Here is a 27,997-nt window from a genome sequence, read left to right on the forward strand (position 1 = left end):
AGATGTGACAGCACATGTGTGTTGAAGATATACAGCCTGTACCATGGTCACAAATATGTGTAGTCTTAATATAGACAATAATAAAATAGCATAAAAAGATGCTAAATCTACCTCTGCCCCCCTTTTTAAATATGAGTCCCAATATAAGAAAAGTCTACCTATCTTTTTTTCATTCCATTCCTTCCTCCCATTTCCTGTTCTTTTCTGTTTTCTTACTCTGATCTTTGCTTATTCCTTTTCTCCCTCTGCTTCTGGCAATTTCTACTGCTGAACCCCTTTCTTCTTTTCCTGGGGCCAGTCTTACTGAAACCTTCAAAAAGATCACTCACTCACTCAGTTAATCTGTAAGTGGTACCAGGCTATTAAGATACAAGTTAAAGAGAAAGCAGGCTTAAATGCAGTCCTGTTTTATTTTTACTTCTGATTGCAATTCAGTGAGCTACCTAATCTGAGACTTTCTATTTTAAAATTTAAAGAAACAAAGTCCCTCTCCCCCTATACAAGTGATAAATTACATGTTTGTATTATAGACAAAATTGTAGAGACTAAAGTATACTTCTACTACCTAATGAAAACTATAGTTAGAACTTTGGTGTTTCTTTCCACAGTTCTTTTCTTTTCTTTTTTCTGGTTGTGGGGCTTGAACTTGGGGCCTAGACACTATCCCAAAGCAGTAAATAACCATGTGAACAGGAGAGACAGTTCAATGAAAAATGTAATTTTTCAATGAATAATAAATTTCATAAAATTAAAGAGTATAATAATAATAATGAATCTTAAGGCAGTAAACAATATGTGGAAATCAGACATTCTTTCCTGTATTCAATAAGTATTCATTGAGTATCTAGTATATAAATATATTAATGAATAACAAAATGCTTGTCCTCATGGAATGTATAGTTCTGTGGAGTCCACAGATGATCAAAGAAGTAATTACATACAATGTGATAGGGAAAATATGGCAGGTGACTGTAGATGTTCAAGAGTATACTAAGTTGAACTTGGAGAAATCAGGAAGCTTTCATGTGAAAAATAGTAGGAGATAGCAAGCTGAAAATAGGGAAAGACTAGGGAAGAGTAAGTATTCCAGACACAGAAAACAGCAAGTAAAAAGACTTAAATTAACCTCAGGGGGAAAACTTTTTCTTTGTTCTTCCTCCCTCCCTCCCTCCCTCCCTCCCTCCCTCCCTCCCTCCCTCCCTCCCTCCCTCCCTCCCTCCCTCCCTCCCTCCCTCCCTCCTTCCCCTCCCTCCCTCCCTCCCTCCCTTCCTTTCTGTTTGGCTTTTTTTTTTTTTTTGCTCTGGTCCTGGGGCTTGAACTCAGGGCCTAGGCACTGTCCCTGAGATTTTTTTTTTTTACTCAAGTCTAGTGCTCCACCACTTGAGCCATAGCTCCACTTCTGGCTTTTTGGTGCTTAATTGGAGATAAGAATCTTATGCACTTTCCTGCCCAGGCTGGTTTTGGACTGTGATCCTCAAATCTCAGCCTCTGTAGTTGCTAGGATTATAGGTGTGAGCCACAGGTACTTTGAGACTCTGGTCTCCAATTAACTACCAAAAAGCTGGAAGTGGAGATGTGGCTCAAGTGGTAGAGCACTAGCCCCAAGCATAAAAAAATCAGGGACAGTGCCCAGGCTCTGAGTTCAAGCCTCAGGACAGGTACCAAAAATTTATTTTTCATTACTACAGTATTTTTCTCTCCTCATTATGCCTCATCAGCTCAACTTTGCCCTCCATTAACTGTCTTTTCCCTTGAGGATGGATCACAACTTGTTTACTTTTCATATATAACATAATTCTAGAAGGCTTTCTGGACATTGCAGATGTTGAGTTGTAGAGACTCTGAAGTCAGTTACCTTCTGTGAGGAGTGTGGATGTACTTATTTCAGTAGGCAATTAACTTGGTTGGACTCTTCCTGCAAGTTACCTTTCCTGTGTTTGGCAGCAACTCCAATTTCAGTATCATTCCTTCAGGCTTAGTTAGAAAGAGCTTTGATTCTGCCCCTAACTTTCATGGTTTGGGGTATACCATGTACAGATAGTTTAGGGTTCCAATTCTCAGAATCTCGCCATTCTGAGATATTTTTTTCAGAGATTCTATTTATCCTGGCTCTGTTCTCTGATTCTTTAGACTTAACAACAAAAACCCAAATAAGGCCTGGGAATGTGGCTTAGCGGTAGAGCGTTTGCCTACAATGCATGGAGCTCTGGGTTCGATTCCTCAGCACCACATAAACAGAAAAAGCCGGAAGTGGCTCTGTGGCTCAAGAGGAAGAGTGCTAGCCTTGAGCAAAAAGAAGCCATGGACAGTGCTTGGGCCCTGATTCCCAAGCCCCAGGACTGGGAACCCCCCCCCCCAAACAAAAACCCAAATAAGACCCCCTGACACCCCCCAAAACCCTCGTAAGATTTTAGTGGTCTGGCTTATGACTCCAGCTTTCCTCTAGGCTAGTCTACAGCCATTAAGATGGGACACTCACCTTTTGCTCATTTCTTATTTCAAGTTCTAACAGCCCTCCGGAAATCTGCCTGTTTTTCTTCATTCTCTAGAACTTCAGGTGATGTGTTTGTGTCTGGGGATGTGTTAGGTTTTTTTTTTTTTTTGGCCAGTCCTGGGGCTTGGACTCAGGGCCTGAGCATTTTCCCTGGCTTCTTTTTGCTCAAGGCTAGCACTCTGTCACTTGAGCCACAGCGCCACTTCTGGCCGTTTTCTATATATGTGGTGCTGTGGAATCGAACCCAGGGTTTCATGTATGTGAGGCAAGCACTCTTGCCACTAGGCCATATTCCCAGCCCGATGTGTTAGTTTTATTCAGTGCTTATAGGTGTTATTTCCTGAGAGTTTTTGAGAAGAAATCATAAGCCTCAGTTGCTCTTTTTCTTATCTTAACAGTTCTCTGTATCATCACGTACACCATACTCTTGCTTCAGAGAAAAAAAAAATACACTTGTTTACTCTCTGTCCTTTTCCATTCACCTCCTGTTTGTGGCAGGACCTGAAATTCACCCATCCTTTCATTCATTTATTCAACATATATGTATTGAGCCAGATGCTCTGCTAGGTCTTAGGGATTTTTATTATTCTTATCTTGTTAGAATAATAAAAATTAGACCTTATTCCACTGAGACTGTTCTCTTCTAGGTCATCAAAAGGGTGGCTTTAGGGGTGGGGGTGTTGCTCAGAGGTAGAACACTTGCCAAGCATGTATGAAATCCTGGATTCAATCCCTAGTCCTGAAAAAAAAGGAAAAAAGGAAAAAGTCTTAGTCTGTTTTCCTAATCACCAGGTAGAATAACTTTTTCTTAATTTAATTCTTTTTCACATCACTGCTTCATCCTGCATTGATCCTGGTGAGCTCTTTCTTCTTTAGCATCTTTGTCAGAGACAACTTTAATGGGCATTTAAATATATAAAAATTTTTATTAGCATACATTCATTGTACAAGAGGGGTTTCATTGTGACATTTCCAGACATGCATAAAATGTACCTGTATAACCTCATTTCCTTTATCTCTCTCCCTTATATTCCTCCCCTTCTTAAAACAATTTCAAGTGGCATCTCCTTGTTCCATTTTCATATATGCATATAAAATATTTTGACCATATTCACCCTCATTTACCCTCTCCATGCACCCTCCCCACTCCCGCTAGTACCCAACCCTCAACAGTCTATTTTACTTTCTTGTCGTTCTTTTTACAAAAAAGTATTAGCATTTAGTAAATAGTACAAAGGGGTTTGTGTTGTAATATTTCCATACATGTTGACAACATAGCTCATCAACCTCATCTCTATCACTCTCCCTTTTTCCACTCCCCCTTTTAAAAACATTTTCAAGTGGCTTCATAGTTCTTTTTCATGTGTGCCTATGAAGTACTTTGACCATATTCACCTTCATTTACCCTCTCCACTCACCTTTCCCCTCCTGCTAATACCCACCCCTTGACAGTCTGTTTTACTGTCCTGTCATTCATTTTTGAGTGTTTATTAATTATACCAAGGGGCATAACCTTGTTATTTCACATGTGCATACATTATATTTTAATCAGGATAAGTTCCTTCTGTTACTCTCTCTTTTGTTATATCCCATTCTATATTATTTAACAGCTTCCAGTGAGATTAGCTATGCCATTTTCATCTATAAATGCAAGGTAGTTCCATATTATTGCTGAGTAATTTCCTGATGAACTTTATTTCCTTCTCATTCTTCTCCTACTTCTTTTCCCAAGTAGGAGAATTCTCAAGAGACATTATCTTTGGTTCCTTCCTTGTCCTTGGCAGGTTTTTTTTTTTGGGGGGGGGGGGGCTTGTAATCCTAGCTACTCAGGAGGCTGAGATCTGTCAAGTTTTGAAGGCAGCTGGAGCAGGAAAGTCTGTGAGACTCCTATTTCCAATTAACTACCAAAAAAAGCCAGAAGTGGAACTGTGGCTCAAGTGATAGAGCACCTAGTGTGGAGCACAGAAAGCTCAGGGACAGCACCTCGACCCTGAGTTCAATCCCCAGGACTGGCACAAAATAATACTACACAAGCTGGACACTAGTGGCTCATGTCTGTAATCCTAGCTACTCAGGAAGCTGAGATGTGAGGATCACGGTTCAAAGCCATCTGTAGCAAGAATGTCCATGAGATTCTTATCTCCAATTAAGCACCAAAAAGCCAGAAGTGGAGTTGTGGCTCAAGTGGCAGAGTGCCAAGGGACAGAACCCAGGTTCTAAGTTCAAGCCCAGTACTGGTACACACATAAAAATATGCTAGGCACGTTCTCCACCACTTAGCTACATTCTAGCCCATCCTTGGCAGTCTTCATCTTAGTGTTTGAGCTTCTACATCAATGCCCGGGACTCTCAAATCTCTATCTTTTTTTGTAATTTATTTATTAATTAAACACAAATTTTTTGACAAGGTGTTGTGCAAAAAGGGTATAGTTACATAGTAGGGCAGTGTATACATTTCTTGTGATATCTTACACCTTGTTTTTCTTTCCCTTCCCTAGGTCAGGTAGACATATATCCAATACACAATGTACCAAGAACATATACAGTAGCCACGTGGCCTACGCCCAAGAAAATTCGCCTAGGGCTTTAAATGTAATGTTGACATTAGACAATATGTCGACAGTAGTCTTATATGAACGTACATACATAGCTTTTGAGCTATTGTATTCCACTGAGAGGTCAATTTTTTGTTTTGTTTTGTTTTTTTGCCAGTCCTGGGCCTTGGACTCAGGGCCTGAGCACTGTCCCTGGCTTCTTTTTGCTCAAGGCTAGCACTCTGCCACTTGAGCCACAGCGCCACTTCTGGCCGTTTTCTGTATATGTGGTGCTGGGGAATTGAACCCGGGCTTCATGTATATGAGGCAGGCACTCTTGCCACTAGGCCATATTCCCAGCCCCGAGAGGTCAATTTTTGACCTTTATATGTTGAGTAGTTGTTTGGTTTTAGTTACATAATGTTGGGTCGCTGAGCCAATCCTGTGGGAAATACCATTTGACAAGCAGTTTTTGGTTTCACAGACCTGGTCTTTTACTATCTCTCTGTCACCCCATCTTAACAGTCATATATCAGGGAGATCATGCCCCTTTGTTTTCTGTGTTCTAGGCTTGTCTTGCTCAACATTATTTGTTCAAGTTCTGACCATTTCCCTGCGAATAACAATATTTCACCATTCCTAATCGCTATGTAGTATTCCATTGTGTATAGGTACCATATTTTTTGGATCCATTCATCTGTGGAGGGGCATCTGGGTTGTTTCCATATTTTGGCTATTGTGAATTGTGCCACGATAAACATGGAAGTACAAATGTCTTTTTGATATCTTGGGACCTGCTGTTCAGGATAGATGCCTAGGAGTGGTATGCCTGGGTCATAGGGTAGGTCTATATTGAGCTTTTTGAGAAATCTCCATACTGTTCTCCAAAGTGGTTGTACTAATTTGCACTCCCACCAACAATGGAGAAGGGTTCCTTTTTCCCGCACCCCCTCCAGCATTTGTTGTTGCCTGAGTTCAGAGTATAGGCCATTCTAACTGGAGTGAGGTGGTATCTCAGGGTTGTTTTTATTTGCATTTCCTTTACTACCAGGGATGTTGAACATTTCCTCATATGTTTCTTTGCCATTTTTATATTGTCTCTTGTGAAGTCTCTCTTTAGCTCCTTTGCCCATTTCCTAATTGGTTTATTGGGCTTGGAGGGGCTTAGTTTTTTTAGTTCTCTGTAGATGACAGATATTAGGCTTTTGTCTGTTGCTGTGCTGGTAAAGATCCTTTCCCATATGGTTGGCTGTCTTTCTATTTTGGTGGCTATGTCCTTAGCTGTGCAGAAACGTTTTAATTTGTAGTAGTCCCATTTGCCAAGTCTCTCCCCTATTTGTTGTGCCCCTGGGACTATATTCAGGAAGTTCCTTCCTGTACCTATAAGTTCTAGCATCTTTCCTACTCTGTCCTTCAGTAGTTTCAAGGATTCAGGTCTGATATTGAGGTCCTTGATCCATCAAATCTCTATCTTCAGCCCTGACTTCTCCTCTCAGTTTGAGACCTGCATTTCAGCTACCTGAAATGTACCCTATTTTGTCTTTGAACCTATTATTGCTCCTGTGCTTCCTATTTCACTTAATTCCAAACAGTGTAAGCACACTTAAATAAAAGTTGTATCAGGGCTACTGCAAAAGGTTTCTTGTATTTGGTAGGAAGTTTGACCCTACTATGTCTCTTCCAACTCTGATTCTATTGTTTCCACAACACTGCCATCCATTTTCTTCAAGTTCATCAATGAATTGAGAGAGACAAAACAATTGAGTGATAAGTAGTCCTGACTTCAAATGCAGCTAAAATAGCTTCCCTTCTCTTCCCTTCCTTTCCTTCTTGTGGTTCTGAAGTTTGAACACAGGGCCTTTCACTTGCTAGGCCAACATTTTACTACTTTAGCCATGCCCTTAGGCCTTCCATTTTATTTGTATTCCCATAGTATTATTCTTTGCACATTGCAGAAACTCTATAAAGCTTTTTTGAATGATCTTGCAATATTATAAATGTTTATTGAGTACACATTGAGTGCATCATTCTTCACTAAATGGTGTGGGGTTTAGCAAGTTTAGATGCAGTCTGTGACCTTTTTCAGTCAATCAGTCAACTGACAGATATTGACCGAGTGTCTATTATTTGCTATACACCAAGCTAGGAATTATGGAAGATGCAAGATGTATGAGAAATAGAAATCGTAGTCCCTTCTCCTAGGTAGTTTGTAATATAATTGGTAAGATGAGACATATATTCATACTAAGAATGTTAGTCAAAAACAAGTAAACATTAAAGACAATATATGTAAAATATTTTTGAAGCACAGATTAGTGTAGGTGGATATGGAGGCTTTATGGAGGAGGTGTAAACTGCCCTGGGATTTGAAGAATAGACAAGAATTAAAGAAGCTCATCATTCTCATGATTATTAAGAAGATAGGATTCAACCAAAGTTTCAGGCTAAAGACCAAACAGAACAGTATCCAGGCAGGAGTAAGCAGTTTTTTTTTAATGCAAACGTTACTGATCAATTGTTAGGGTGGTTTTTATTATTTTTCTAACCTGCTTCTATGGTTCCATTCTTTCCCCTTTTTTCCTCTCTGTTCCCCCCACCCCTCGGAACTGATATACCGAGTTAATCTTCTTTGAGAAGTGTATTAAAAGGCAGGGCTCAGAAACCAGACAATCTGGGTTTGAATCCTGACTTTCTTACTTCTTAGCTGTATGACTTGGGGCAAATTGTTTAATGTGACTATGCCTCATCTGTACACTACAAATATCAGCACAGTATCCATGTCATAGGAAGGATTGTTTTGACATTACCTGACATTACATTATATGAAAGTGTTGAAAATAGTGCCTGATACATAGTAGGTGTTCAATAGGTATTAGTTTTTTTTATTACTTCTTTAAAAAAATTATTGCTATTATAAAGGTGATATACAGAGGGATTACTGTTAACATAAGTCAGGCAAAGGGTACATTTCTTTTGGGAGGCTGGGAATGTGGCTTAGTGGTAGAGTGCTTGCCTAGCATGCATAAAACTTTGGGTTCTATTACTTAGTACCATATAAACAGAAAAAGCCAGAAATGGTACTGTGGCTCAAGTGGTAGAGTGCTAGCAAAGAGAAGTTCAGGGACAGTGTCCAGGCCCCGAGTTCAAGCCCCAGAACCTGCAAAAAAAAGAGTACATTTCTTTTTGGACCATGTCACCTCTTCCCTCATACTCTCCCACGTTTTTTCTTCCTATCCTCCCCTGCAAGTTGTACAGTTCATTTCAACATAGTGTCTAGTGAGTACCATGGCTGCATTTGTTTACCCTTTGTCCCACCATTAGTATGAGTTTTTATTAAGGGAAGAAGGCTTGTTCACTGTAGCCGTGTTACCTTTTTAGGTCTTTACTGTCACTAGATAACTAATTATATAATTAGCAAACACCTCTGTAGAAGCTGGAGGCCAAACTCTTGTCAGCTGATGGCTTAGGTCTTTGGCAACCCTATAAACACGCACACTACTCACACGCTTAGGTCACATGCTGTTTCTCAGATTGTCCTCATCCTAAGGCGATCCAGGGATAGTCTGGTCAAATAAACACAATCACCAAGTTAAGCAGCTAGTTGAACACTTTTTAAAGGGCACTTCATCAATGTTGGGAGGGGATCGACAACTTTCAGAAGGGATTTATGTGAAAGTAGGGACTATTGGTAGGGAGGTGACGGCTGAAATTAGGGTTAAATGAACTTCAGGAAAGGGAGATGTCACTAATTGATAGGCAGCTGGCTGAGTGGAAAGAGAGGGCCTCTTTAGAAAGTCAACTAAACCGAATCTAGATCTCTTGGACTACAGATCATGTGCATATGACTACTGCTTTTTTGGTTTCATCTTTGCATTACTTCTTTTTACACCCAACCCAGGGTACCCACTCTACATTTCTAGCCTCTTGCTCTTGAGATCACAAACATCCCAACTGCCAGGGGCTTTTGGTTTGCTATTTCCTTGGGACATTCTTAAGAGACTAGGAAGAAATTCTTGTCAGTATGGTTGCTTAACACTGAGTTGGAGATTGTGAAATCTTCAGGGAGAAAATTCTAAGGTAGGAAGATGGATGGCTGTTTGTTTGATTAAGGTACAATATTGCCTGTGGCAGGACAGTGAACTAATGACATTCCTTCCAATTTAAAGATTCTAAACTTTTATTTCTCATTTTTTCCCTATTCTTGACTCCTTTTGGCAAAGTGTGACTGTGGTCATGAAAACTCAGTGGCTAAGACAATGGACATCCAAGTAATGATGTTACCAGTTTGCTAAGGGATTTCATTGTGTGTGTGTGTGTGTGTGTGTGTGTGTGTGTGTGTGTATGTGTGTATGTAGGGGATTGAGGTCCAAAGGACAACTTTGCCCAACATCACTTAGTAACTGAACTGTGCTTTCCATGAAAAACAAAATGGTGTGTGTGTGTGTAAAATGTTAACAGCTATTTTTTTTCTGTCTTAAATTCTTTTTTTTTTTTTTTTTGCCAGTCCTGGGCTTGGGTCGCAGGGTCTAAGTACTGTCCCTGGCTTCTTTTTGCTCAAGGCTAGCACTTGAGCCACAGCTCCACTTCCGGTCTTTTCTGTTTATGTGGTGCTGAGGAATTGAACCAAGGGCTTCATGTGTGCTAGGCAAGCACTGTACCACTAAGCCACATTCCCAGCCCCTTAAATTCCTTTTATTTCTCACAGGCAGCCTTTGGCTGGTTCCTGATTACCACTGTCACCTTCCCTGATTGTGGGGTGTGTGTGTGTGTGTGTGTGTGTGTGTGTGTGTGTGTGTGTGTGTGTGCGCGCGCGCTGGTAGTAGGGCTTAATGCCAGGCCTTGAAATATTGCTTGGATCTGTGTGTGCTGTGTGTGTTTGTGTTTGTGTGTCCACTAGTATTGAGGCTTGAACTCAGGGACTCATGCTCACTTGGCTTTTTCATGATAGTTGTTGGCATTCTGTCACTTGAGCCATTCCTCTGGTCCAGCTATTTTGCTGGTTAAATTGAAGATAGAGACTTGTGGATTTTTTTTTTTCTGCCTGTACTGGCTTGGAAGCTTAGAAGATCCAACTTACAGACCTCAACCTCTTTGAGTAGCTACGATTACAGGTGGGAATGTCCAGCTTGTGTCAGCTTTCCTGAAGATGCCATCAGTATAAGGTTCACTGGCCACTAACTGGAAAGGATCCCCAGTATCATCAATAAGATGCCTCTTCTTTCCAGATGTTTCACTCAACACATGGCCCACAGCCTGTACTTTGTCCTCTTATCAACTTGCCATGGATAGCACCAGCTCCTTATATCTTCAGTGGTCAGGGGCCTATGAATGGACAAGCCCAGGGTGTCTCTCTCAATTGTTATTACCTTATTTTTACTGTAAAGGACTTAATTGGCACAGTACTTTCTGTTCTTCTTTTCCCACCCTATCAAACCTTTCCCTTAAAATATAACAAGCATCAGTTATTTATACCTTATTGGCAATTAAATTTACACAATTCTTCAAAGTCCACTTGATTTTAAGCCTGTCTCTTTATTGATCTATAAATTCAAATTTTCACTTTCTATGAAATAATTCTTTCTAGCTGCTGAACATATGTTTTTGCCAGTCCTGGGGCTTGAGCTCAGAGCCTGGACACTGTCCCTGAGCTTCTTTTGCTCAAGGCTAGCACTCTACCACTTGAGCCACAGCACCACTTCCAGCTTTTTCTGTTTATATGGTACTGAGGAATTGAACTCAGGGCTTCATGCATGCTAGGCAAACACTATCAATAAGCCACAATCCCAGACTGCTAAACATATTTTAACATCTCCTGTCATAAACATTCTTCTTTGACAATGCATTGCTACTTTCAGCTGCTACATTTTTTAGACAAGCTGTTACTACTTCTTTTTCTTCCCTTTCCTCTTCTTCATCCTTTTCTTGTGGGTGTGTGTGCCACTAATGGGGTTTAAACTCAGGATCTTATGATCTCACTTGGCATTTCAGTACAAGGCTGGGGCTCTATCACTTGAGCCATACCTCCAGTTCCAAGGCAAGCTTCTGAAAATACTTTGTCTACTGAATGTTTCCACTTCTGTGATTCAAGTTTTAATCCATTATATCTGGGTTCTGTTCCCAATACTCTACTGAAACTATTCTCATTTAGGTAATTGTCAAACCTAGTGGATATTTCTCATGGCTTATCTATTTGACCTTTCTACTGTAGTAAACACTTAATCACCTCCTTCTGGAAACTTTTTCATCCCTTGACTCCAGATCGCTATCATCTCCTGTATCTTTCTCTCTCAAATTTTATTTATTTTAAGCTCCTGGTTCTCTTGACCACTCCTTCCTGGTCTCCTTCACAAGCTTTTCATCCTGTGTATGCCCTTTAGTAGTTTTTCCAACTGCAAATAATTTTTTCCCTTCTGATTGAAAAAGGAATATAAACCTTGGGTTTAAGCCCTGTACCACAAAAACAAAACACACAAAAGGCAAAAAAGACTGTTAAGTCCATTGTTTGAAAAGTCAGATCCTAGGGACTGGGGGCATATCTTAGTAGTAGATTGTTTGTCTAGCATACATAAAGCCTTGTGCTTGTTCTCAGCACTGGCAGAAGAACAGACAAAACAATAGAAAGAGGAGAAAAGAAAGTCAGGAGTTTGATCCTTTATTCTTTAAAAAATTATGAGTAAAAACACAAATTCAACTGAAATTCTATTATCAAGAGGTATAATTTTGCTATATTTTGGCATACATCCATATATAATATCATAATGATATACATTAGAAAAATAGACTAAAACATTTTTTACCAGTTTTTTTTCACTTTTACATGGACATCATTCCCTATGAACAAGTGCAAAACATTTTTATTTTTGGGGTTCTGGAATTGAACCCAAGACCACACACAGGCTTAGCACATGCATACCATTTAGCTACATTCCCAGCCCAGAATATTATATTAAATGTATATATCGGAGAACCTTGGATTCTGTCATTTACAAAAGAGACTGATTTGTAATGAAACTGACTAAGGTTCAAAGTCTTATAAAAATGTACTACTTCTTTATAAGATTTGTCTTATAAACAAAATCACCAACCAGACTAAGTGGTATATGTTGTAGTCCCAGTTATTAGGGATACTTGGGTAGAAGGATTGCTTGAGTCTACAACTTGAGACCAGTCTAGGCAATGTAATGAGATTTGCACCTTAAAAACAACAAGAAAACAGAAAACCCTCACTCAAACTCACAAAATAGAAGAAAATGGCCCCCAAATATGGAAACAAAAGGAATTATTTACTTTAAAGAATCTCTCGTGTGTGTGTGTGTGTGTGTGTGTGTGTGTGTGTGTGTGTGTGTGTGTCTCCCCCACCCCCATCCTGGGGCTTGAACCTATCACCTGGGCACTGTCTCTGAGATTCTTTTTGCTCAAGGCTAGCACTCTACATTTGAGCCACAGCCCCACTTCTGGCTTTTTCTGGTTATGTGGTGCTGAGGAATCGAGCCCAGGGCTTCATGCATGCAAAGCAAGCACTCTACCACTAGGCCACATTCCCAGCCCCCTACCAAATAATTTCTAAGGATAAATTAATGAAAGTAAAATTTTGGAATCAAAGTTTTTGGTACGTAACATTTAAAATTAGCATTGTTTTTCCTCTCATTTTAACTAAAAAAATCAAATATTTTACACATAAATGAAAAAAGAAACATCTGTTTTTGCTCTCAGAGTCTCCTATTCTGCTCTATTCTCCAGCAACAACCAATATTACAAGTTCTTTCTCTTACTCTCTCTGTCTGTCTTTCATGAGTGGTGGTTGTGTGCACGCCCATCCATGCACACGCGTGTGTGGGGTCACCAGTATTAGTGTTTGAACTCAGGGCCTAGCACTCTCACTTTTTTTTTTATTCCAAACCTACACTCCTAGGTTTTTGGTGGTTAATTGGAGATAAGAATCTCACTGAGTTTTTCAGCCTACTCTGTCTTGGAATGGGGGTCCTTAGAGTTCAGTCTGCTGAGCAGCTAGGATTAGAAGCATGAGCCATCAGTGCCCAGTACCAATTTTCTTTCTTTGTTCTTTTTTTTTTTTTTTTTTTTTTGGCCAGTCCTGGTCCTTGGACTCAGGGCCTGAGCACTGTCCCAGGCTTCTTCCCGCTCAAGGCTAGCACTCTGCCACTTGAGCCACAGCGCCACTTCTGGCCGTTTTCTGTATATGTGGTACTGGGGAATCGAACCCAGGGCCTCATGTATACGAGGCAAGCTCTCTTGCCACTAGGCCATATCCCCAGCCCTCTTTGTTCTTTTTTTGTCAGTCCTGGGGCTTGGAACTCAGGGCCTGAGCACTGTCCCTGGCTTCTTTTGCTCAAGGCTAGCACTCTACCTCTTGAGCCACAATGCCACTTCTGGCTTTTTCTGTTTATGTGATGCTAAGGAATGGAACCCAGGGCTTCATGCATGCCAGGAAAGCCCTCTACTGCTAAGCCACATTCCCAGCTGTCCCCCCCCCCCCCCCCCCGCACCAGTTTTCTTAAAGTGAAATGTCTGTTTTTTTTGTTGGTCGTGGGGCTTGAACTCTGGGCCTGGGGGCTGTCCTTGAGCCCTTGAGCTCAAGGCTAGTGCACTACCACTTGAGACACAGCACCACTTCCGGTTTTCTGTTGGTTAATTGGAGATAAGAGTCTCACAGACTTTCCTGCTTGGGCTAGCTTTGAACTGTGATCCTCAGATCTCAGCCTCCTGGGTAGCTAGGATTACAGGCAAAGTCAAATATTTGAAAAATATTTTATTGCCCCCAAAGGTTCCTTCCTTCCTTCCCTCCATCACTTCCTTCCTCCCTCTTTCTTTCATTCTTTCTTGTGCTAACCATAGGGCTCGAATTTAGGGCCTGGGTGTTGTCCCTGAACTTTTTTGCTCAAGGCTAGTGCTCTATCTACCATTTGAGCCACGGATTCGGTGGTTAAATTGTGAGGATTCACACTCACTCAAATTGCCTCTCCAACCTTTGAATCCGTTCTTGCCTCTAAACATGTTTTTTTCTACACTATATGCTGATAACTCCCAAGCCCATCTCTTACCTCGACTATGTCCTCAAGCTTACACTTACATGTCAGCTGGACACTTCTGCGTTGGTGTCCCATAAACTCCAATTTATCTAAACTGAACTAATCATCTTTCCTCTCAAATTTACTCCTCTTTCTGTAATTTCAATTTTTTATATTATTATTGCTATTATAAAGTTGATGTACAGAGGGGTTATGTTACATAAGTCAGATAATGAATATATTTCTTTTGGGACAATGCCACCTCTTCTCTCACTGTCTCCCAGTTTTTTCCTCTTGTTCGCACCCACAATGCAATTTCAATTCTGATCAATGGTACTTAGTTATATAAATCAGAAACTCAGAGGTCATTTTCCAATTCTCTTCCCCTCTCTCATCCCAAGTAGTAAAGTAGCTAACAGTTATTGAACAACTATTGTTTGTACATATTTTATTTCATTACATTCTCATGGCAGCCTAGAGCTAGCTTTTGGTCTTTTCCAGTTTCCATATTCCAGATAATTAAATTATTTGTCTAAGTTGCTCATAGTCACACAGCTAGGAACCAGGGACTTAAACCTAGGCAGTTTCAATCCAGAACTCACGTTCTTTAGTCCTACACAATATTATCACCATATTGAATACAACTCATATCTATTTCATTATTATTACTATTATTACTGGTGTGTGTGTGTATGTGGCACGCACGCTAGTACTGGGGCTTGAACTCAGAGCCTTGTGCTCTCACTTGTGTTTTTCATTCAAGGCTAGTGTTCTATTTGAGGCACACTTCCACTGCTAGCTTAGCTTGTTTCTGGTTAATTGGAGGTAAGTTTTTCACATGTTGGAAATATGTTGTAGGGGAAGACAAACGGGAGGATACATGAATGGAGGAAAGGGGAGCAAGTACAGCAAATACTGAAGTATGTAACTTGAAGGTAGTGATGGGAAGGAGAAAATGGAGAACAAACATTAACCAAGAAACATTGTACCCATAATCTTATAGAATTGTAACCCCTTTGTACACCTAATCTACATCATCACCATCATCATCATTATCATAATAATAATTTCACTTGTGTTTCCTGCCCAGGCTGGCTTAAAAATGTAATCCTCAGGGCTGGGAATATGGCCTAGTGGCAAGAGTGCTTGCCTCATATACACAAAGCCCTGGGTTCGATTCCTCAGCACCACATATAAAGAAAAGGCCAGAAGTGGCGCTGTGGCTCAAGTGGTAGAGTGCTAGCCTTGAGCAAAAACATGCCAGGGACAGCGCTCAGGCCCTGAGTCCAAGCCCCAGGACTGGCAAAAAAAAAAAAAATGTAATCCTCAGATCTGTCTTCTGAATAGCTAGGATTACAGGTGTGAGCCACCAGGACCCAATATTCTGTTATTTAACCCTAGGTCTTTAGTACTTAGCACATAAGTATTTGTTTTGTAGATATAAGTTAAGTAGAATTAAGTAACTTGTGTACTCAGTTTTATGTTTTAAGAATTTCAGACATCGGTGATAATGGAAAGACATTTTTGAGCTGACAGCAGGTGAAGGGAGGAGGAAGGATGAAATGAAATTATCATCTGTCTATCTTTCAATGTGGGGCATGTATAAATTTTAGTTTTCTATAGATGTTCTAATGTAGACATATATTATATCTCCATTATGGGTTGCAGCAACCTCAGAGAATTGCCAAGTTGGGAGTTATGCAAGATAGAAATAGAAGGTGTGAAATAAATGACCTCAGATTTGCTGAGAAATGTAGTGCTGTATACCTGGAGCTAGCTTTTACGTGGCCATATGTGAAGTATGAAGATATATCTAGTTTTCCTGAAAAGTGAGAACAAGAAGTCAGCTTTGTTTATTCCGTTCTAGTTCATTATTTTTCTGGCAGCCTATGTCGTGCCGAGAGCTCAATTGTGGAGGCATGAATTGAAACTATCACTTGCATACTAGGTTTTCAGTACTATTGTTGGAAGCCCATCGTCCAGAGACCACCCTTCTATTTTCGCGGAAAACCCCGATTAACTCAGGTCACTGGGCTTTGGCCTATCACGGCAGTATTTTTGCTTGTGGGGCAGTGCCCAGGACTGATTGATACACTCTCTGAGACAATTTGGCGGAGCCTGCCTGTGGTGCTTCTCTGGGTATTGGGTGGTACGCATTGGAGATGCGCGTTCCAGGGCAGTCACCACCACCACCCGGAAGCCTGGATGAGGCTTCCTCTGTATGGGGCATGCAGCCCTCAGCTTGGCCATTATTCAGAGCGCAGGGCCCTGGCCAGGCAGCACGCGCGTGCGCAGCTGTGTGGGCGCGCCTGCGCGTGCGCGCCGCCGCCATCAGTAGGTTGGCTGGTTATTTTGCAAGCGGGAGGGGCCGTGCGCGCTCTTGCCTCTGGCCTCTGTCCCCCCCCCTCCCCCCTTTCCCGGGTCTGGGTCTCTCCTTCGGAAAGATGTCGGACACAGCAGTAGCTGACACTCGGCGCCTTAACTCGAAGCCGCAGGACCTGACCGATGCTTATGGGCCTCCAAGTAACTTCCTGGAGATCGACATCTTTAATCCACAGACAGTGGGCGTGGGCCGCGCGCGCTTCACCACCTATGAGGTTCGCATGCGGGTGAGTCACGGGGTGAGGGAGACAGCTGAGGGAGGACCGGGTGGGGGGTGGGGTTGGTTCGGGCTGCTATGGGGACAACTAACCACGGAGAAGACGCTTGAAGGGGTCCTTTGGGGGTTAGGGACTTACTAGGTTTGGAGAGAGGTCTACAGATTCAGCTGTGGCCCGCGGATACAAAAAAACTCCAGAGGGGGACATCGTACGGTGGGGGGCTCTGAGGGAGAACAAGTTCCCATGAGAAAGAAGTGAAGCATGGCTGGACAGGGTGGGGAAGATGGACACAGATTAGTGAGGAATTCAAGTAGATAGGAATCAAGACTGACGGAAGAAAAGGGAGGGTGGAGGAGGGCTGGGGGGTGGGGATGGAAAGCCACGGCGACATATCTCTGGGTCTCATAACTAAACTAGGTTATACTGGCTAGTCTAAAGAGGGAGGGCAGGAAGGCCCAGGTTCTTCCCAATGAGGCCTCTCTAGGATGATGGAGTTAAGCAAAGCCTGTAGGTTAAAGGGAATTTAGACTCCAGGAAAGGAAAACAGTGGATTTGCGGGGGCAGAAACAGTAAAGGAGTCTGGTAGAAACTGAGTACTTCCTTGAATTAACATCTGGAGAGAAACATTTTACTTATTTACTTTAAAATGAAGTGGTTTCAACTCAACAAGCCAGATTATGAGTACAGTACATCTTGACCAATGGCACCCAATCCATCATGAGAGAAATATTTTATGCTTAAGTTTCCTCAGGTACCACATGGCTGTATTTCACCAAAACCTGGCCCTGCGCTGAACTTGGTGGATTGTCAGTTGCTGCTCTCATCATGTGCTGATCCTTTAGATTTGAAGTATCTAGAATGTTTACTTCAGTAGTTATTAACTCTTACTTGGTTTGTCTGTATATGAAGGACCATTTGGTTTTTCCATTCCAGATTAACCTTTTGGATTCTGTCCCTGGTCTGTACATACCTTAATCCATGACATTTGAGGACAGCTTAAGGAGTGGCTTCTTCCAGTGTGCACCACAGAGGACTTTATTCTCTAGTGCTTAGTCCACAGTACAGGGATGGAATGTGCAGATAGACTACATGATTTGCACATTTTGTCTCAATTCAACTGGTTATAGGTTAAGAAATATAAGCACTACTTTCTAGTTTTTCTTACATTTGCTTCTTGGGCTAACAAGCCAGGGTATTTTCTATGGATAAAATCCTGCTCAAGTATAATTGAAGACCTAAAAGAGTAAATATGTAGTGTTTTCATTTTTCAGTGAATGAATTCAATGGAAAAGTGTGATCTCCTACCTGTACTTTGAAACCTCATTGAATGACCATCTCCAAGTTCAAGTTGAGCAAAAGTCCAAATTGAAGAAAGAAAAGTAAATAGCAAAACATGACAGACATTTGTTTTACACATAGCTAAGAATTATCTGAAATCCTCTCTTCGGAGAAGTATGGAATTCAGGTCCTTCAAAGTATGATAAAAGTAGGGAACTGGGGGCTGGAAATGTAGCCTGGTGGTAGACTGCTTGCCTAGCATGCATGAAGCCCTGGCTTCAATTCCTCAGCACTACATATATAGAAAAAGCCAGAAGTGGCTGTGTGGCTCAAGTAGTAGAGTGCTAGCCTTGAGCAAAAAGAAGCCAGGGACAGTGCTCAGGCTTACAGGACTGGCAAAAAAACAGGGAACTGTTAGTGGTGGAGAACTTAATTACCTACGGGAGCCTGGGTAAGATTTGTTCAGTATATAAACTCTGTGCTGTGCTGTTTTGTTTTTTTTTCTTTTTGGTACTGGGGATTGAACCCAGGATGTTGCACTTGCTAGGCAAGTGCTTTGCCATTGAGCTACATCCCAACTCTGCTGTGCTGTTTTGGAGACATTAATGTTCCCTAAAAATCTCAGGGATTTTGAATAAAGTAGCTCTGTACTTCAGGTATTCTAAAAACAGACTGACATAGTGTCTACTAAGTGTCAAGGGTTGATTGCAGATCTTGAATGTGCAAAACGTGCATGAAACTTTCCATTTTCAGTTCTTTCCCAAGATTTCCAATTGTATAATGATGCTGAGTTCATGGTAGTTCCTTGTTATGTGAGTTTGTTACTTCTGTATTACTTACATTCATTTATATGGCTATGTAGTCTCTTAGTATTTTTATGGAACCACATTTTGGGGAACATTGGTAAAAATCACTTGTGTTTATTTTTTTCTGGTGCTCAGGATTGACCCCAGGCTTCATGCATGCCGAGAACACCATCTACTATTGACTCAAATCTCTATCCCCACACACTAAATATTGCTGAAGCTATTCTCTTTCATTTTTCTTAAGAAGTAATCCTACCTCCAACGTGGGGTAATTGGAAAAGTGTCTTGGGGACCTCATGTGAAAAAAAATGAAATGTTACACATGTTAGTTTCCTTGTGGACATCAACTTTGTTTCTTTTATTTTGTTTTGGTCAGAGCCAAAGAATCCTCGATATCCTATTCTGGCTTCTTGATATGATTTGTAGCTTGATGCATGCGTAGTGGCTATCCTAGTGTAATAGCCTCTTCCTGAGGTGGCTGGGTGCTGAGATGAAAGGCTGTTATTGTCACCATCTCGAGGAAGAAGGAAAATAAGAGCATTTTTGTGGGTCAAAGGTGGAGTCCACAAAATGACAGTGATTGATCTGTCTGTCTCTTGGAAGAATCTACTTAGTATTTTTTTTCTTTTAGTTTGTCTTAGCTTCTGTGAAAGCCTACTTGTTGAGGCCTTACTGTTTAGGGAATCACAGTATATGCAGTGAACTCTAATAGACACCTAGAATCACATGATAGTAAAGGGTCTTTTTTTCTTCTTCTGGAATTCTGAGAATTTTTTATGATTTACTTTGAACAGTTAATACCTGCAAATAGTACAGAAGATAAGCTGTAAAGTCATCCTCCATCCTTTTCTGCCAGAGATTCTCTTTTCTAAAGTAACCACTTTTTCTAGTTTCTTGTTTATTCCTTTTTTGTCAGTCATGGGGCTTGAACTCTGGGCCTGGGGGCTGTCCCTGAGCTCTTCAACTTGAAGCTAGCACTCTACCACTTGAGCCACAGCATCACTTCCGGTTTTCTGGTGGTTAATTGGAGATAAGAGTCTCATGGATTTTCCTGCTCAGGCTGGCTTTGAACCACAATCCTCAGATCTCAGCCTTCTGAGTAGCTAGCATTACAAGTATGAGCCAGTGGCAACCAGCTATCTTGTTTATTCTTTTAAAGAATGATTTGGAGCTGGGAATATGGCCTAGTGGTAGAGTGCTTGCCTCATATACATGAAGCCCTAGGTTCAATTCCTCAACACCACATATATAGAAAAAGCCAGAAGTGTTGCTGAGGCTCAAGTGGTAAAGTGCTAGCCTTGAGTAAAAATAAGCCAGGGACAGTGCTCAAAAAAGAATGCTTTGGACAATAAAATACTATTTCATATGTATCTCACTGCATTTCAACCATTAACATTTCTTGGACCTTGAAGAGGTTGTAACTAATGTCAGCTGGCTAGTTATTTGGCTTTTTGGGGGAGTTGTCAGTTCTGTCTTGAACTGAGGGCCATGGCTCTGTCTCAGCATTTTTTTTTTTCTTCAAGAATATCACTTTACCATTAGCACAGCTCCACTTCTTTTTTTTTTTGCCAGTCCTGGGGCTTGGACTCAGGGCCTGAGCACTGTCCCTGGCTTCTCTTTGCTCAAGGCTAGCACTCTGCCACTTGAGCCACAGCACCACTTCTGGCCATTTTCTGTATATGTGATGCTGGGGAATCGAACCCAGGGCCTCATGTATATGAGGCAGGCACTCTTGCCACTAGGCTATATCCCCAGCCCACAGCTCCACTTCTGGCTTTTTGGTGGTTAATTGGAGATAAGAGTCTCATAGACATTTTTGCCTGTGCTGTCTTTGAACTGTGATTCTCAGATCTCAGCTTCTTCACTAGCTAGGATTACAGGCATGAGGTACCAGTACACGGCTAGTTCTTTAGTTTTTGATGGCCTAAACCAGAACTGAATCCTGAAAAGTTGATACTCAGATGATGATTTTAAAGCTTGGTGAAGTGAGGACTGCATGAAGCTCTAGCAGAGCTCCAAGATGCTCTTTTCTTGCCAAGAGGCAGTGTAGAGAAAGGAAAAAACTAATTTCTTTTACTACCTGTCCTTAGCTTTGAATTGGCTGGCAGGAAATATGGTCTGTATTAATACAGATGGTAGGCCATTTCTATTTAGAACTTTTAGACAGGACTGCAAGTCAGGACTTTCTGTGTGCCAGAGGTTCCTCTTTTCACTGGAGCTTAGGGAATCTTCTCAATGTTTAATATGTGAAAATAAGTCATTTATATCCAGGAGGAAGCTATGTTAAGCCAATTTATGTAATGGCTATTCATTTTTCCTTTTGTAGGTAAGGGAAGAATAAGGAGATATATAGGATCTCTATTGAGTACTTGAATATTGAGTAACTTTGCATTTTGGTAAAGCAGAAGTTGTCATGGTTCTTGATTTGATGAGATCTTAATTTGATTAGTTAAGTAGACAAAACAAACACAATGCATATTATAGCAGTGGTGTTTTTTTTTTTTTTTTGGTTGGTGTTGTTGCTGGTTGTGGGGCTTGAACTCTGTGCTTGGGTGCTGTCCCTGGGTTCTTTTGCTCAAGCCTAGCACTCTCTACCACTTTGAACCACAGTGCCACTTCTGGTTTTCTGGTGGTTAATTGGAGATAAGGGTCTCATGGACTTTTTTTTGCCTAAATGGGCTCTGAATCCCAATCCTCAGATCTCAGCCTCCTGTGTAGCTAGGATTATAGGTGTGAGCCACCAGCACCAGCCTATAATGGTGTTTTAAAAAAACAAGTGAATACTGATGTCTCACTCCTATATTCTTAGCTATCTGAGGATTGAGGTTTGAGGTTAGCCTGGGAAGAAAAGTCCATGAGACTCTTGTCTCTAATTAATTACCAAAAAGGTGAAAGTGGGCTGTGGGACAAGCAGTAGAGCCTTGAGCAAAAAAAAAGCCAAGTTAGAGTTCCTGAGGCTCTGAGTTCAAACCCTAGTACTAGCACCAAGAAAACAACTCAGAACTCAATACCATGTCAGGCAGTACTAAAGTGTAAATGTAAGAGGAGTTCAGGGACAGGGAGGCCATAATATCCAGCTGGTGTGGTAAGGAAAGATGTTCTAGATGAAATGAGAGTTGAGCTAGGACTTCAAGAATGGAAAGAGGGGCTGGGGATATAGCCTAGTGGCAAGAGTGCCTGCCTCGGTATACCCGAGGCCCTAGGTTCGATTCCCCAGCACCACATATACAGAAAACGGCCAGAAGTGGCGCTGTGGCTCAAGTGGCAGAGTGCTAGCCTTGAGCGGGAAGAAGCCAGGGACAGTGCTTAGGCCCTGAGTCCAAGGCCCAGGACTGGCCAAAAAAAAAAAAAAAGAATGGAAAGAATCTGAAGGAAAAAAACAAGAAAGCATAGCTTGGAGGTGTTTATCTCTTTCTTTACAGGGAACTTGACTTTTTTTTTTTTTGAGACAAGGTCTGGCTATGTAGCTGACATTAAACTTATCACTTTCCTGTCTCAGTTTTGTGGGTGCTGATTATAGGCATGTACCACCATGTACAGCTTTTAGGTCACTTTAAAAAATGTTATTATAGGGCTGGAAATGTGGCTCAGTGGTAGAGTGTTTGCCTAGAATGCATGAAGCCCTAGGTTCAATTCCTCAGCACCGCATAAATAGAAAAATCCAGAAGTGGCGTTGTGGCTCAAGTGGTAGAGTGCTAGCCTTTGGCACAAGAAGCTCAGGGACAGTGCCCAGGCCTTGAGTTCAAGCCAAGACTAGCAAAAATAGTTACTATAAAGGTGATGTACAGAGTTTGGTCACTTTTTAAATAAAAAATATAATGTGAGAGCTGGAGACAACGCTCAGTAGTAGAACACTTGCATAGCTAGCATGAGACCCTGAGCTCATTCCCAAGTATTGTCAAAAAATTTCAAAAGAAATAAAAGAAAATGTAATTATGTGTCCATGGTAAATTGTACAATGAACAATGTCTTTCATTCATTCGTCTGGTCTTACTCTTCAAAGTCAGTCACTGTTACTAGTATCTTCATAAATGTTACTGGTTTAAAGTACATACACATATATCCACATAGAGGCAAGTTTGCTCATGTGCATGCACCCACTTAATATCTTTCTATACTGGTATATGTAGATATTTCATATTCTTATATAGTATCCCACTATATAGGTATACTGCAGTTTATTTAACTAATTTTCTATTGATGAGTTTTTATTATTATAATAGTGAAAATTCTTTTATACACATGTTTGCATATGATTAAGTCTATTTGTAGGATAATTCTAAGCAGCAAGGTAGGATTTTTTTCATTGTTAGGGATAGAATCAAGTTTTCTACCACTGAGTCACATACCCCAGTGCCAACAAGGGACGTGTGTGTGTGTGTGTGTGTGTGTGTGTGTGTGTGTGTTTGCTTGATAGTCCTGGGGCTTGAATTCAGGGCCTGGGCACTGTCCCTGAGCCTCTTTGTGCTCACGTGTAGCACTGTACCACTTGAGCCACAGCACCACTTCTGGTTTTTAAGTAGTTAATTGCAGATAAGAGTCTCACAGAGACTTCTCTACCTGGGCTAGCTTCCAATTGCAATCCACAGATCTTATCCTCCTGAATAGGCGTGAGCCACCAGCACCTGGCTTTCTTTTTAACCACTGGTTTATATCCCCAGACCTATAGGAGCTATTTATTCATTGAAATCTATCCAATGGTTCTGATAGATGGCCATCCTCAGGTTGAATATTATTTTCCATTTCTCTTCATTTCTTTCCTGTAGACAAATCTACCTATCTTCAAACTGAAAGAGTCCTGTGTACGGCGGCGCTACAGTGACTTTGAGTGGCTGAAAAATGAACTGGAGCGAGATAGTAAGGTATATCCCTTGGAGGAAGAAATACACATGGGCTGAGAAGGTGTCACAGTCTGGCTGGGCAGTGATGGCTCATGCCTGTAATCCTAGCTACTCAAGAGGCTGAGATCGGAGGACTGTGACTTGAATCCAGCCTGGGCAGGAAAGTGTGAGATTCTATCTCCAACTAATCACTCCAAAAGCCAGAAGTGGAGCCGTGGCTCAAAGTAGTAGAGCACTAGTCTTGAGCAAAACAGCTCAGGGATAGTATCTAAGCCCTGAGTTCAAGCCACGTGATGGGCAAAAAAAAAAAAAAATCACAGTCTGTAAAATCATGTAGGGAATATAGAAAATGATCTCACATCTACCAAATCCCAGTATATTGAATCTGGTAGTTACCTTTTGAAACTTGAAAGAGGTTTTAGGATAATTTTTTAAATTGCTGTAGATTTTATTATTCATTAGTTTACATCCTCTTTTTCATTTTACTAACTCTCCAGTTCCCTGGGGGTATTTTACATCTCAAGTACAACTAGATAGTTTGCCTGCTTTAAAGACCACGTGTGACAATGCCTGAGGACACAATGCCTGTGGCAGTGACTGGGACCTGTGCAAGGTTGTCTGCCTACGACAATTTTTTAAAAAGTATTACTTCCCTTAGTAGCTAGTGAAATCTTATTACAGTTTAAGTCAGGAGAGGCCTAGCTACATTTTTGAATGCTAGTAGAATATTAAGGAAAGTGAGGATTAGTTGAAGTTTATTTCCTTTCTTTTTTTTAATGCCAGTTCTGGGGCTAGAACTCAGGGCCTGGGCATTGTCCCTGAACTTCTGTTTTTTTTCCAAAGGGAAAAAAACCTTATTGTTTCCATTTCCTGGAATTAATTTCCATGACCCTGAGTTTTCTTGCTCAAGGCTGGTGCTTTTCCACTTGAGCCACAGCTCCACTTCCAGCTTTTTTGGTGCTTAATTATTAATAAGAATTTCATGGGCTTTCCTGCCCTTTTTTGCTTTGAATTGTGGTCCTCAGATCTCAGCTTCCTGAGTAGCTAGGATCATGCCTGTAATCCGCTATTTTCTTTCTTTTGAGATGGTAAATCCATTCCCCCCTAAAGACAGAATTGGAGCAGTCTGAATTATTCTGGCTATATTCTAAGATCTTAGTTCTTTAAAGTTACAGATTATGAGATAGGATGAATGGTATGCCTGATAAGAAATAAGGTATCCATAGATTTTTCAAATTTTCTTACATTAGTTATACAGGGTAGCATTTCGATGTGCCCTTTCCACAGGTTTACAATGTATTAAAATCAGTCTCACCCCTCTCTTATCACGTACTGTACAGGAATTTACAGTCTCATTCTTTTTCTTCCCCTCTCCTACATGGCTGATAATTTGTTTCTGCTTGTAGATTGTAGTACCACCACTGCCTGGGAAAGCCTTGAAGCGACAGCTTCCTTTCAGAGGAGATGAAGGGATCTTTGAGGAGTCATTCATTGAAGAAAGGAGGCAGGGCCTTGAACAGTTTATTAATAAGTAAGCCAAGTTCTTAGAGGTTCCACTTGCTACTTTTGCCATCATGATCTCTCCTCTTCTCTTCTCTTCTCTTCTCTTCTCTTCTCTTCTCTCCTCTCCTCTCCTCTCCTCTCCTCTCCTCTCCTCTCCTCTCCTCTCCTCTCCTCTCCTCTCCTCTCCTCTCCTCTCCTCTCCTCTCTCTCTCTCTCTGTGTGTGTGTGTGTGTGTGTGTGTGTGTGTGTGTGTGTGTGTGTGTTGTGCTGGTTACCAGATTATCTTGCACATGCTAGGTAAACATTCTACTTCTGAGCTGCATTCTTAGGATACTTCTGACTATATCCTCAGTCTTTCTATATGTTCTGTCTCTCCCATCTTTTCTTTTTTTTTTGCCAGTCCTGGGGCTTGATCTCAGGACCTGAGCACTGTCCTTGGCTTCTTTTAGCTCAAGGCTAGCACTCTACCACTTGAGCCACGGAGCCACTTCTATATATGTGGTGCTGAGGAATTGAACCCAGGGCTTCGTGTATATGAAGCGAGCACTTTTACCATTAGGCCATATTCCCAACCCTCTCATCTTTTCATAATGGATACTGTCATGTGGTTCTGATTGTGTGTTGGACTGACTGCATAGCAAAACTTCATACTTTTGAGTTCTGGTCTTGGATATCTGATCCTGAGAGAGTATTGCATGCTAATGCTTTTATTTTATGGACTCCCCTCCCTTGCCTTTCAATACCCCTTCCTCTCTGTAATACTAGCTTTTAAGTTCTAGCTTACTGCTCTGTCCTCTAATGGTACAACTCTAAGGGGCTGACCTTGTCTTGATTCCAAACTCCACATTGCTATTCATATGCTAGTTATACTACTGACAATTGTCTTGGTCTCTTTATAGAATTGCTGGGCACCCACTGGCTCAGAATGAACGCTGCCTACACATGTTCCTGCAGGAGGAGGCAATTGACAGGAACTACGTCCCTGGGAAGGTGCGCCAGTAGGAGCCCCTCTCACCACTTGCCCTCTACTTTCCTGCTGAAATGACATTGGTTTTTACACTAAGCCTCTCTCTCTCTTTGATCTGAAGTTGGCTATCCATCCCCTGGCCTGATAGACTGTTTGGCATTGTGCCCCTTGGTACCTGACTACACTGTGTGGGCACTCTGCTAGGATTTTCTTCTCGGAGGAGAGGTGGAAAACCACAGGCAGATGCTGTTTGCTTGGGATTGGGGGGTGGGTGGGGAGTTGGACTGAAAGGCAATTTTGGGGGCATTCACCCATGCCAGTCGGCTAACCTTGTGGGGAGGGGGACTTTGCTGGAAAGCACTTATATACATACTGATGCTGCAAGTCCAGGGGATTTTTTTTCTTACTTTTAGGTTTAACCAGGACAGCTGAGCAGGGAAAAACAAAACAAAAACAAAAACAACAAAAACCCCTGCCTTTCCTACCTGCATGAACATTTTCCTTTTTGAGAAGGTGGTAGAGACCCCAAAGCTCTCCTTGTTTCCTTTAGGCCTGCTCCCAGTTCTCACAAGTTTATTTTGCTGCTTTCCCTTTCTCCCATGTTGCTTTTCCATGGCAGTAATCCTAGAATTTAAGTAGTCTGTTGTGTAGAGCAAGGTGTGTGGGTTTCCTGGGCCCCTCATCATGGCTGCTACAGAGTCAGAAGAAAGCCATAGGGCAGTAGGGGAGCTCCTATTACCTAGCCCCTCTCCTTTTGTGGCTCCCTACTCTGGCTGCCTAGTTTTCCTCACCAGCAGGTGAGTAAGTATGGACCAACTGTTCTTCCTTTCCAAGCCCTTTCTACTTTAGGGGTTAGCTTTGTGGGTTTGGTGGGTTGAGGAGTGGAGATAACACCACTGTCAGGTGATCTCCTGGATGGTGAAAGCAGATCATGTTCTAGGTTCCTCTGGGTGGTAGGGAAGGACTTCACCTCTTTCCTCCTTTCATTCTCCCTTCCTCCATCCCTTTAGTGCTCTCCCAAGGGCAGAAGCACACAAACAAACCACACAGTCTCTTGATTTCTTCTAAGCACTTTTGAGCTGTTGAATGGGGCTCAGGGGCAAGAGTCATTAGCTGCCTTCCCCAGCTTGGTCACAGGGTTATTGAACTACCTGCACTTGTTTCCTATGGAACTCCAGCCTTGTCTCCAGAACCTGAACTCAGGCTAGCACCTGGGTATGGATTTCCTAAATTTTACAGAGGCTAAAGCAGCTTGTTGAGACTGGCAGCTCTCTTGAACTTTTGTTTGGGAGGTAGTGGTTTGTTTGCTGGGCATGCTATCCATCAAAGTGGTGATATAAGAGCAAGTAAACTTTTGGTGCCACGTGAAAGTTGGGGCTCTTTGCTTAGATCCCCATCATGGAAGTATTGGAGTAGTTTCTGGAGGGGAAAGGGTTGCCAATTCTGATATGACCCTGATCAGAGAGATTAGGATTGGGTTTTAATGTAGGATTTGGAACCCATCTAAATGTTGAGGTTCCATGAGACAACAGATCATCTCTCCAGTTGCTGAGCCTGTGCCAGAGGCTGAGCAGCCACTAGAGAGAGGCGCTGCTCCCTTTCCCACCTCACCAGTGTTGGTGTTGTTGCTGCCTTTTTGATTTGTATCCTCTGTTATAGACTTAAAAAAAATTCCTCTCTTCATTGTGCACAAGTGCTGAGAATCTAAGGCCCCATCTCTACTATGTATATATCCTGACTTGGGGCTTTTATTCAGCAAACTGTTTGTTCTTCTGTCAGACAATGTCATATTCAACTCTGCTCATATTAAACCACTGTGAAGCAAGTCTCTGTTTTCCTCCTTAAGTTGTAAATTTAATATTTCTTAGCGTTGTGGATATGCTGGGTATTGTGCATAATTAATACAAACATGGCCAGCGTCTTGGGTTGAAGAGTAAGTTGTGCATTG

General features: G+C 41.7%; 1 protein-coding gene and 1 long non-coding RNA gene across 2 annotated transcripts; one reads left to right on the forward strand and one right to left on the reverse strand.

Annotated features, from left to right (window-relative positions):
• Positions 1-1,617: 1,617 nt before the first annotated feature.
• LOC125343651 lies at positions 1,618-19,734 on the reverse strand. Its single transcript, XR_007209361.1, has 3 exons — positions 18,321-19,734; positions 5,976-5,978; positions 1,618-1,648 (listed from the first exon to the last, which is right to left on the reverse strand). It is a non-coding gene; the product is annotated as an uncharacterized LOC125343651 (long non-coding RNA).
• Positions 16,409-27,889, forward strand: Snx12 (sorting nexin 12). Its single transcript, XM_048336161.1, has 4 exons — positions 16,409-16,663; positions 23,505-23,600; positions 24,986-25,110; positions 25,982-27,889. The coding sequence occupies exons 1-4, from the start codon at positions 16,499-16,501 to the stop codon at positions 26,082-26,084; spliced, it is 489 nt and encodes a 162-aa protein (XP_048192118.1). The 5' UTR covers positions 16,409-16,498; the 3' UTR covers positions 26,085-27,889.
• Positions 27,890-27,997: the final 108 nt, after the last annotated feature.

This window comes from Perognathus longimembris, chromosome 28, assembly GCF_023159225.1.
Source record: "Perognathus longimembris pacificus isolate PPM17 chromosome 28, ASM2315922v1, whole genome shotgun sequence".
NCBI classification, from domain to species: Eukaryota; Metazoa; Chordata; class Mammalia; order Rodentia; family Heteromyidae; genus Perognathus; species Perognathus longimembris.

Coding starts and splice junctions, on each gene's coding strand:
- Snx12 (XM_048336161.1), top strand. CDS start 16,499: ATGTCGGACACAGCAGTAGCTGACACTCGGCGCCTTAACTCGAAGCCG. Junction 16,664..23,504: donor CCTATGAGGTTCGCATGCGG/GTGAGTCACGGG, acceptor TCTTTCCTGTAG/ACAAATCTACCTATCTTCAA. Junction 23,601..24,985: donor AACTGGAGCGAGATAGTAAG/GTATATCCCTTG, acceptor TTCTGCTTGTAG/ATTGTAGTACCACCACTGCC.